This window comes from Plectropomus leopardus, chromosome 16 (genome assembly GCF_008729295.1).
Source record: "Plectropomus leopardus isolate mb chromosome 16, YSFRI_Pleo_2.0, whole genome shotgun sequence".
In the NCBI taxonomy this organism is placed as follows: domain Eukaryota; kingdom Metazoa; phylum Chordata; class Actinopteri; order Perciformes; family Serranidae; genus Plectropomus; species Plectropomus leopardus.
In genome coordinates, this window is record NC_056478.1 from 930,548 (window position 1) to 941,404 (window position 10,857).

At 42.6% G+C, this 10,857-nt stretch overlaps 1 protein-coding gene across 1 annotated transcript; it reads right to left on the reverse strand.

Annotated features, from left to right (window-relative positions):
- Positions 1 to 5,148: 5,148 nt before the first annotated feature.
- On the reverse strand, positions 5,149 to 8,619 carry LOC121955638 (zinc finger and BTB domain-containing protein 7B-like). Its single transcript, XM_042503675.1, has 2 exons — positions 7,593 to 8,619; positions 5,149 to 5,836 (listed from the first exon to the last, which is right to left on the reverse strand). The coding sequence occupies exons 1-2, from the start codon at positions 8,615 to 8,617 to the stop codon at positions 5,206 to 5,208; spliced, it is 1,656 nt and encodes a 551-aa protein (XP_042359609.1). The 5' UTR covers positions 8,618 to 8,619; the 3' UTR covers positions 5,149 to 5,205.
- Between the last annotated feature and the right edge of the window lie 2,238 nt (positions 8,620 to 10,857).

Below are 10,857 nucleotides of genomic sequence, written 5' to 3' on the forward strand. Positions count from 1 at the left end.
TCTGCCACATTTGATGGTTTTGGATCAGGCCCAGTCAAACCAGCAGATGGTGGGACACTTTCCAGAGTGGGATTGTTGTCGATGAGAAATGACAGAAAACTTCAGCATGTCCAGAATTTCACTCCTATCGTTGAGTGAGCTCCTTCAACCTTAGATTGAAGGTGAATCCATGCTGATTAGATCTGTAGGTGTTTTGAAAAAGACAACGTTAATCTTTCCCGCCTTTGTGACGAGGTAGATTGCTGGAGACAACTAACGCTGGCGTGCGGTTGGAGTCATTTTTGCATGCTAGTGTGAGTAGAGGTGTTTTGTAAGACAAAGGTCATGTGGTGCAATTATTTTTTATTGGGGGGGGGGGGGGGGTTATTTGTTTAAAAACATAAACTTGTACATGTAGACAGGGCAGAAATCACATTTCTATTTACAGAGAAGATGACGACAAGTCATTTAATAATGTGTTTAAGATTGAGGAAGTGGCAGTAGGCAGGAAATGAGCAGTCAAAAAACTAAAGGGTATTTTAAGATGATTTCTAAAAAAAACCCTGAATGTATTATTCTTTCATGGGGTACTGGCATTAATTAAGATGTATACAGATGTTTTTAAAGAAAATTTGTTCCAAAGTGTCATGTTACCATAAGTTACCGATGGAGCTTGACTAATAAATCAGTGGGCTGATATTATTGTACAACCTTAGATCATCACATATGTTGGAATATATATGTATCAGCCATCTGTTCCTTATATATGAGAGAGGAGGGGCGGTGCAAACGGGGGGAGGCACTTTAAACATTTTTATTAGCACTGAGGCGGAAGTTATGTTTTTTGATTTGACTTAGGAAAGGGACAATTAACTGTAAATGGCCATGTTAAGTAATTATTTTAAATATCCCCAGGACCCCAAAACCTGCAAGCAGGTTTGAAAGTCATGTTTTCCTTAAAAATCTCTAAAATCATACCATTTATTATAGCCAGAAACTGTGAAATTTGGTTATTTATGGTGATGGATATATTACAATTTTTCCCACGGTCATGCAGGGAAGTTCAAGAAAAAAATATGAAAAAATTAAAAATTAAAAAATAAATAAAAAAGAGGTCCAACCCCAGCCACCCTCTACTCTGATAAAATACAGTCCCTAACTAGAGATGTCAAAATGGCACATTTTAAGTATTTTTAAACAGTGACAGAGTTTGTCCACCAGAGAGCACAAGTCAACTGTAATACTCCACTCAGCACACATCTTTGCCACAACTCTAAAATCACCAAATTTACTACATTTTACTTTTCACTTAAGGCCTTCAAGGGTTGTTGTGTGATATAAATCAATACCAGGAAAACAGAAAAGATCAAGCTTAGATATGTTTATTTATTTTCTTTACAATAACTGAAACAAATGATGGGAAAATGAATTCATATCTCTGAGAAGGTTCCACTAAAAACTGAAAGACAAAAATGTATCCCTGATAGCGGGGTCCCTAAGCAGACCGGACCCCATGTCCCTTCACCAAAGCCAAGAAAACAAACAGCTCACATAGAAACACACACTTCACAGCTGGCATCAGTTAACCCTCATTCATTCACAGCGCTCCGACCGGGAGCACCAACACCCTTCATGAACGGGACCAACTGTCATACTGTCTTTCCAGTAGGACTGGTTCCAATAAGGCCAGTAGTTTCCAGTCATCATTTCCTTATTTTTATCTCACAATAGGTTTAGTTTGGTTTTCAACCGTCAAATGATACAAAAACTCTAATTTTGAAACAACTGGCCTTACACACTTGCATGAAGAGCATCAATCGCCCTACAGCACCAAACAACTTCTTCCCATTTTATGTTTTGTATAATCACTTAGTGCATTGCTCAAGATTTCCTGAGAGTAGTTGCAGCACAAAAAAAATCTAAGGCAAATTCATCCCAATATATATTATATTGACTATAACTCTGTACTATTATGCAGGAGGAAGAGTACTCAATGTATGATGGATTTAAAGAAGTATTTCAATCACAATCTTAAATGGTATCGAGTGAGTTAATGGACTAGATATTCATGTTCAGACAAAAAAGGCTTGAAGCTCTCAAATCTCATAGTGCAAATTAAAAAAAAGAAAAAAAAAAGATTTACGACACAACAAGAAGCGGATAGTGCACACAAGGTCAGACCAGCACGACTGCTACAGCAGGTTCTGACAACATGGATTTCAAAAGAATTGGAAATAAAAAGACAACCGCTGTTGTTTAAAGCCATTAAAGATTGCATTACACCCTGCAGAAGGCCTGAACTGGTCCAAGGAAAGCATCATTAAAACAGGAAGGTTTTTGGTCAAGGATAGATAAAGGGTAACTTCATTTTTTAACCTGGAACTTATTTTCTGATGTTTTTGTGTCTGATTCAAAGATGTGAAAAACAATTTTTGAAATTGGTTTAGTATTTAGAGAGAGAGGGCTGTCACTGGGCTTCCATTAAAAGAGAGTATTTTTTCCACAGACAGGCTTAGATTGTTATTATAACTGTCTGAAGTGTCTCTTCAACTTTTGTTTGATCTGGTCTATTCGTTTTTGTGTCCAAGTGTCTCAAGGATAAGTTGCTCCGAAATGTCACAAGACGTATTCTCCGGCTCAAAAAAAAAAGAAAAAAAGAAAAAAAAGAAATACGGGCGCTCATCAAAATCAAAGGCCTTGTCCACATTAAGTGCCCCAAAGATGACGTTTTTCAGTAGGCCATCATGGAAGCTAGTGTCGCCCTGGATCTCTTGTCAAAAAGCCTATGGGATTTTTCCATTAGATTTTTGGATTACTATAGAAAATAAGCTCTGTGCCAAACAAACATTTATGATACTTGCATGTTTTGTTCAGCAAGATAATCTTCACAAATGAACACCACTTTATGATTTTTGGAGTGTGAATTTAATCGCCAGAAGTAAAAAGCTAACATGAGGCTAGAAACATATCACGGTTGTATGAGTAACGTCACCACATCGAGGCTGTAAAGCTGTGTTCGGTCTGATGACGTTCTTTAGTCTCATTGAGCCTCTTGTTAGCAACCGCTTTTTTTAAGACACGTTAAGGCTTCAAAATTTGCGAGTGGGGTATTTACTGACATATTTCATGTAGTAGAACAAAATGTGTAAGTCTCTTAAGCTAGTGTTAGCTACAGACCTTATTAAGGCTTCAAACCAAAACCCATTAAAAACAAAAAACAACTGACTTTGAGACAAGGTAAGCGGAGGTTACTTTCAGGACAAATACTTACTAATTTTGGGGTTTTAGGACTAATTTCTTATTTATTGACAGAATTAGCTGAATAATGATCCATAACACTAAAAATATTTTAGATAATAATAAGCTAAACCTTCTGTACGCCAACAAAACACACTATCCTCTCTCACTGGTGTTTTTCCAGCGTTGTCTTCCTGCAACAAGTCACATCTTGTGAGATTTTAGAACGAGATTTCTTCTTGAGCAACAAAATGACAAATTAAGCAAAAGGTAGGAACAGTTAAGAAACTCGTAACATGTCTTTCTGTAGTAAAATAACCACTTTTAATGGTGACGTGCACAATTGCTCGTTCTAGTTACATTACAGGCGTTGCGTGGCTGCTGCCCTCTCTGTCAATACTGGATCAAATAGTTGTTCAGATCAGTCACTTTGACACAAAAACATGGGAAAATGGTTTCCAGGTTGAAAAACGCTGAAGTTACCCTTTAACTCAAAAGATAATGGCCCCTTTAGACACAGCGGTGGCCGATCTACGCCATGATAACATGTGATACAGTACTATACATGTTAAATTAACAACAGAGAAGCGTGCGTAAAATGTCAAACAGCACAGTCATTTTGTGTTCCATCTGCATCGAAGGTTTTAAACCCTCTGACTTCTTCTTTGTTCTGTTCCCTTCTCTCTACCCCGGAGGATGGAATGTGTCTGTATTATTGCAGTACCTGACGGGGTTAAATGTGCAAAGAATGCATTCGAGGAAGAATCGCCAAAAGAAGACACGCAGCCCATTAAAAAAAAAAAAAAGGCGTTAAGTTACAGGGAGAGTCAAAATCTTTAGCTCAATGCGGCTCTAAGTCTTGTAAGACTTGTGATCTGTGTCCCACCCTTGGATTTGGTCTCACTAAAGAGTTTCAGCAGAAGAACCATAATAAATAACAATAAATAAATAAGTACAGAAAAAAAGGGGAATGCCGTCTCATACATCCCCTCACCTTTTTCCCCTTTAATTTTTTTTTTTCCAAACAAGGAACCCAAATGAGTGCATTGGAAGACTGAAATCCACAGCCTTTGGGAAAAGAAGAATCATTTTCAACATGATCAACTCATTGACCCAGACTTTGTCTCTTTTGGTCAGGCATTAAACACAGAGCTCCGAGGCTCTGAAACACTCAAGCATGGAAGTAGACTCTTTCTCATGGCTATCAAAACAGTTGGGAAGAGTCTTCTCTTCAAACCCAACATTGGCTACAATTCACCTCTCTCCTCTCCTGTTTAAGAAAACCGTTCAACTAAAAATCTTTGGTTTAAGCACCAAAATCAAAGCAGAGATTCTACCACTAACGAGAAAAGACACAACGAACATTATTGCTTACAATGTACAGGAGTTTGATTAATTCGACTGCATTTCCACCGATGACCACCAGGGGAAACCAGGCATACAAACTCTTTCTTGTGATCTAGGTGATATGACTCTGAATGCACCTGAATCAATACATTTATGTCGTAACTAAAAATAAACCTCTTCAAATATCCCTTCATGTTGCAGCTCTGGATTTTAGTTTGCATAGTGATAAGCGTCCCCACACTCTCGACACACATATGTCCGGCTACAAAAATCCAATCAAACAGCTCAAACCTGACACACATAAAATTAAACAGCAAACGAGAAATTAAATCTAAAAGACAAATCAAAATGCCAAGAGCCAGAAGACAAACATTTAAAATATCCAAGAAACCCGTTTTCCTTTTTTTTCTTTTAACATCATTTAGTTGTTTTTATTTTTTAAGCGCTCTCTATATGGGAGCAGCAGGTCATTAGTCCAGCCACCTGAGTGAGATTTTTTTTACTGTGTATGCTTTACCACACACACACACACACACACAAACACGCGCGCACACACACACACACACACACACACACACAAACACGCGCGCACACACAAACACGCGCGCACACACACACACACACACACACGCTCTCTTTTCACTATTCCTCTTCCTCCGCTTCCTCTTCTCCAATTTCCTCTTCGACTTCATCAGCCCATCGGTCACGCTGCACAACCGGTGAGCGGGTTCCTCCTGGATCTTCTCCCTCGGCCTCTCTGCCCCCTCGCAGCTCCAGACCTCGCAGGAAGAGCTCAGGGTACCCGGCCAGCCTGTGAGGCCCGAGATGAGCCAGAGCCTGAAGGGCGAGAGACCGCTCCCTCTCGACATCACCTGGAAACATCAGCTGTGGGCCGCCGCCAGGTCCACTCCCAGCATCCAGCACCGTGTGAGGGAGGAACGCTGAGGCGTGGGCCTGTAGGGCCAGAGCCTCCAGAGGGTTGGACGGCTCCCTCCCGCCTCCTTCCCCTCTCCCATCTTCCCCGAGCTCGGCCCCACGTCTGGGCCGGCGTGTGCGCAGCTCCAGGCAGCTGTGTCCCTTGCGGTGACGCTGGAGGTGGTCCTCTCGGGCGAAGGCCTTGTGACAGAGCGGGCACTCGAAGGGCCTCGCCCCGCTGTGGAGGGACAGGTGGTTTTTGAGGTCATATGAGTGGAGAAAACGGGCAGGGCAGTGCGGGCAGGGGTAAGGACGCTCCCCTGTGTGTTTCCTCATGTGGATCTTCAACTTATCATTCCTATTGAAGGGGAGAAAGGGAAGATAAAGAGTTAAAAAAGAAAGGGAGGAGCATTGAACATTAGGCTTGGGCAGTATCATGGTATACCAGGGTCAAGGCTTCCCCTTGAAAGTCGAGTATTCGAATAATCATTCTTTTTTTTCCTTCTTGACAGTGTGCTGTGCAGTGTACTGCTGGGACGTTTTGGTCCCCAAGATTTTGCTGCGGAGGGAGCGCTCTTGACTCTCAGGCTTCTCTGTAGCAGCAGCTGCATGCATGATGCAGCGGCACAGAGGAGGAAGAGACTCTGCACCTTGAGCTCCTAAATAATATTATCTTATCTCTGCGACACATTCTCTGGCTTTTGCTTGATATCTAGTGCAAAAAATGTTGCGCATATCTGATCCGTCCTTAGCTTGTTTACATGAATGCCACTGTCACACTGAATATCCCGCTGGACCAGTTCAAACTTTAAAAATTTTATAAAAACGAATTGTTGAATATTCGTATTGAACAGCTGAATCTGATTTGACTGACATAATTCTGAGTTGGGAACAGCCTTCATCAAAAAAAGGATGTTTTTCAATACCATCATAAATAGGTGGTAATAAGGTGTTCCTCTTTCTATTAAATTCATTATATGTAGTACACAGCACGCACCACCAGAGCTCAGTCTCCCAATCTCTACTGGTGGAAAACAGGCAGCTGAGCTGAAAGACAGCACAGGACCTTGTAGTGCAGTAAGAAGTTACAGGACTGTAAACAGCCGGCAGCCAGCAACAGCAGAGAGAGACGTGGGGAATAACATCATGTTTATCTAACTTGGTGAATTGAGGATTTATTTTCACCAAATGGGAGTTTGTGATTGTTGAAACAGTGCACTTACCATCTAGATTACTAGCAAGCTTAACAGTTTGGGTGAGTTTGAATGAAGTCTGTTTTATGATGAGTAAACATCAAATGAAACAAAACAACAAAAACAAATTAGGCCTCGTCAGTCTTCCGTGCACGAGAGAAAGTTTGATTCAAAAGGATTTTCATTGTATTTTTCTGTTTAAGTCTCGCCACTACAAGGGGGAAAAACAATCCATCACTCTCCATTGACTTTGTATCGCCTGAAGGTGCCTTCTTGATATTTCCTTCTGCTAGCAAATAACAGAAAAATGTCTAAAAGCCCTTGCATGATGCAATGCACTACCAACAGTGTAAAGATCCAAGAACTACGTTTTTATAAGCTGCTGAACTAAAAAACTGAACTTTTAAGAGGACAAAAGTGGAAACAGAAGTGAGGGACCAGCAAAGAGACTGAGAAACTGAGAAATCATGACACTTAATGCACTGTGAGCAGCAAGTATTTTGCTAATTTGACCAGACAAACTGTAGAGGTTCAAGTTAACCATTACGTTTCCTCTCTGGTAGACATAAGGTGCTAAAATAATCTTTTGGCACACTGCACAATTATATCTAATGTTTTGAGCTAGCTACAGGCATTTTGTTGGCATTGTTTGTATGGAGTGGGTGAGCGTGGTTTTCTTCAGGGTATGACGTGCTGCACTGAAAAGCTGAAAAAACTGCACTCACCTTTGGAAAGATGAGGTGGGTGTTAGTGTCTCACAGTACTTTTATATAGCGTATACCCCAGACAAATTTCAGGAAGGTATGAAATATAAATATAATGTAAATATTACATAGTGCCCAAGCCTAATAAACATGTTTAAAAGCTTTGATTTGGCCACAACAAATCAAACCATTTTGTGCATGTGTGCGGTTCCTGTACCGGGTGAAACGGACTCCGCAGGCCGAACACTGGAAGGGCTTCTCTCCGGTGTGTGTCCTCATGTGTCGGGGCAGTTTTCCTGCTCCATGGATGATCTTCTGACAGACAGGGCACTGCTGGGGCGTCTGAGATTTCCTCTTCCTACCTCCTCCCGCTGCTGACGCCACCGCTCCTCGATCGGCTACAGAGGTAGGTATGGAGGTGCTTTCGTCTCCAAAACCATCCTCATCCTCTGACAGCTTGTCATTCAAAGGCGGGACAGGAGGCGGGTGGGCGATACGAGGGCGATCATGCAGCCAGTGAAGCTGCCCTCCGTTTAGTGTGGCCCCTCGGTCTGGATTTCCGATCGCCCTTCGATCTCCATTCTGCCCAGGTTTGAGGAGCTCCTCTTGTTCGGGGCTGGGAGGCTGGGTGGACGGCAGGGAGCGGAAGCTGTCGGATGAAGGTGATGGATGCGAGACGGGAGAAGCAGGCGGTGGGTTCAAAACTAATGAGTTGATGTGATGCAGCCCCACTTTTTTCACCTTCTTTCTGTCCGTTTTTCTTCGGGACCCTCTCATCCCGCTCTCTTCCCCAGTCGCTGTGTGTTGCACTCTCTGCTCCTCTACTGTCTCCACCTCTGCTTTCTCCCCCAGGATGTCTCTGCACGCGTCTGCCACACATTGGATGCCCAGAAGCTGAGCCCCTCGCAGCACATCTCTCATCCCGGAGCTGGGGATGGTCAGGGTGGCAGTGTAGGCGAAATCCAGCAGGGCGTCCAGGGCGTCAGGGGCCACGCAGTCCAGCTGGCACACGCTGAAACCTCCTCCGCCCTCACCGCCGCCCTCCTCTGCCCCAAACAGCCGGCGGAAGTAGAGACTGACGGCGGCCATGACAGAGCGGTGAGTCGGGTAGCGTGCCCCCCTGGACGTCAGAGTGAGGTCACACAGGAGTCCTGTCCTCCTCTGGTCATTTAGGTGCGATAAGAGCTCGTTGCTATGCTCCGGGAAGGGGATCCCAATCAGACCGTCCTCTCCTGGAGACATCGCCACCTGCGTGAAAGAAAAGGAAATTCAAGTTAGTGGTTTGTGACGTTTTGCACTTGTCATGATCTGCCTTTAAAGGATAGCTCAGATTTTTTAAAGTGGGGCTGTATGAGGTACTTATCCATAGACAATATATCACAAACACTAGATATCAGTCAGCATGTCCCCAGTTTTAAGAAGCAGGCTGTAGTCTGACATCGTCACACAATAAAACAAACTGGGGATGCACGATAATATCACCATCAGTATCGGCAGATATTGGCTTTATGCTGATTTCTGCAGATATCACAAACCGATATATGTTTTAAATTTACAAAGTGAACATGTACAAAACATCAACCCTGAGTTAAAATATTTTATTTATTTTGCACAATGAATAAATATCACATACACTGAAAAGCATTGTATTTTATGTGCTGCTCGGCCATCACGATAAGAGTAGGCATGATATATTAATTCCACTGCAGAAGAGACTTGATAGTCGCCAGAACTTGTGGAAAAAAGTAGATCTATCGATATCAGTATCGGTTATCTGCAAAGTGACTTGTTATGTATCGGCATATTGTATATCAGCAAAAAAAACAATATCCTAAATCCCAAACACTGACTAACTGATTGAAGCAGCGGCAGATTAGCAGCTCCGGTATTGTGAGATAAAATTTCTGAGAGTTGGAGTTCGGTGGGTTTTACGAGAGGACAGAAGGGGAGCTCTGTCTAAACCGGCTTTCTCATGGAAAGGTAAAGCAGTGAAAATACTCTAAATATAGCATACATTTAATCTGATTTTATTTGATTTTTTTTAGGTGGGCCTTTTCGGTGGGTAAAATATGTTTTGTTGCCGACTCTCATCCACTACATTGTTTAGCTTTCATGCTGGACTCCAGCCTGCGTCTCCAAACTTTCCCTTTAATATAAAAATAATTTATTTCTTTTTCTATGATTTTTATTATTCATTTTATTCTATCTTTGCAGTTTCCCACATTAAAACCTCGTTCTTCTTTTGGAGAGCCAGAAATGTACCTAAAAGTAAATCTTCCCTAGCGTGACTGACACAAGGAGTTTCTTTCACGTGAGGGACAATTTAAACCGGGCTTAACAACTCTACCCCCCTTATCCTCCCCTCCCTACCCCCCCTTGTACTTTCTCTCCAGATTACTAAATCAAGAGGCGGCGATTTTGGCCAGCGAGATGGGGGTTGAGGCACCAGAGGACGAATGCGATGGAGATAATAGAGCCGTGTGAGCTGTAAAATATAACAGCAAGAAGAAGAAGAAAATCATACAAGCAGAGAGAGTTTTAAAAAACAAAATGATCAATAACAATGACGGGGAAAGGATGCAGGATTATGCAATGCGCTGTATGTGCTGTAACCGAGGGGCAGTAGGTTAATTCCTGTGTGAAACCTTTATAGCATTAGCTGTTTGATTAAAATACCTGGAGAGGAGCGAGAGGGACAAATGGAGGACAGCGAGAAGACGGAAGAGCAAGTGAAGGACAGGGAGGAAGTGACAGTCTAGAGTGGGTGAAAGGGGGAGCACCAGTGAAAGAATGAGGAAGGAAAAAACAACAAGAGAAGAATTACAAGCTATATGAAGACTGGAATAAAAGTACGTCACTAACAAAATGTGGCCAGTTGATAGATTTTATTTATTTCTAGAGAAATTTATCAACACAGAAGTTCGAGTGTTAGACTGAAGGTTAAATACGGTGCTTCAAGTCAAATAAGGACAATATTTATTTCTCTTCGTGAGACCGACACGGCCTGCCTGTAATAAGACCCAACAGTTCCCATCTTCGGCTCCCTAAGCTCGCACCTCACCCTGTCCATACTATACCTGCTCAACAATATCTCTCACACACACCTGAGCAGACCAGATTTTCCACAAACAACTCACCCTCCAGATTCCCCCCTCCCTGCCCTTCGTCTCCCTCCCATAGCAACTGGCAGCCCCCTGGCCATCCAATAACAGTGTTCACACAGTGCCCAGAGGGCTCTGCACAACGACGGTACATCCACCTGACTAACCTGCTCCAAAACACACCCTATTAAACACACACGCACAGGCACAAGAGCACACACACACACAAATAGCGTGCCAATCTGTGGCTCCCCCCACCCACTATTGTTAGATTTAACCTGTTCTGTGATGATCCGAACGCCAGCCTATTTAAAACACATACTTGGATAAATGTACTCCACCCATTCAACGACAAAAAAGTTTGAGTACCTCTCATAATCT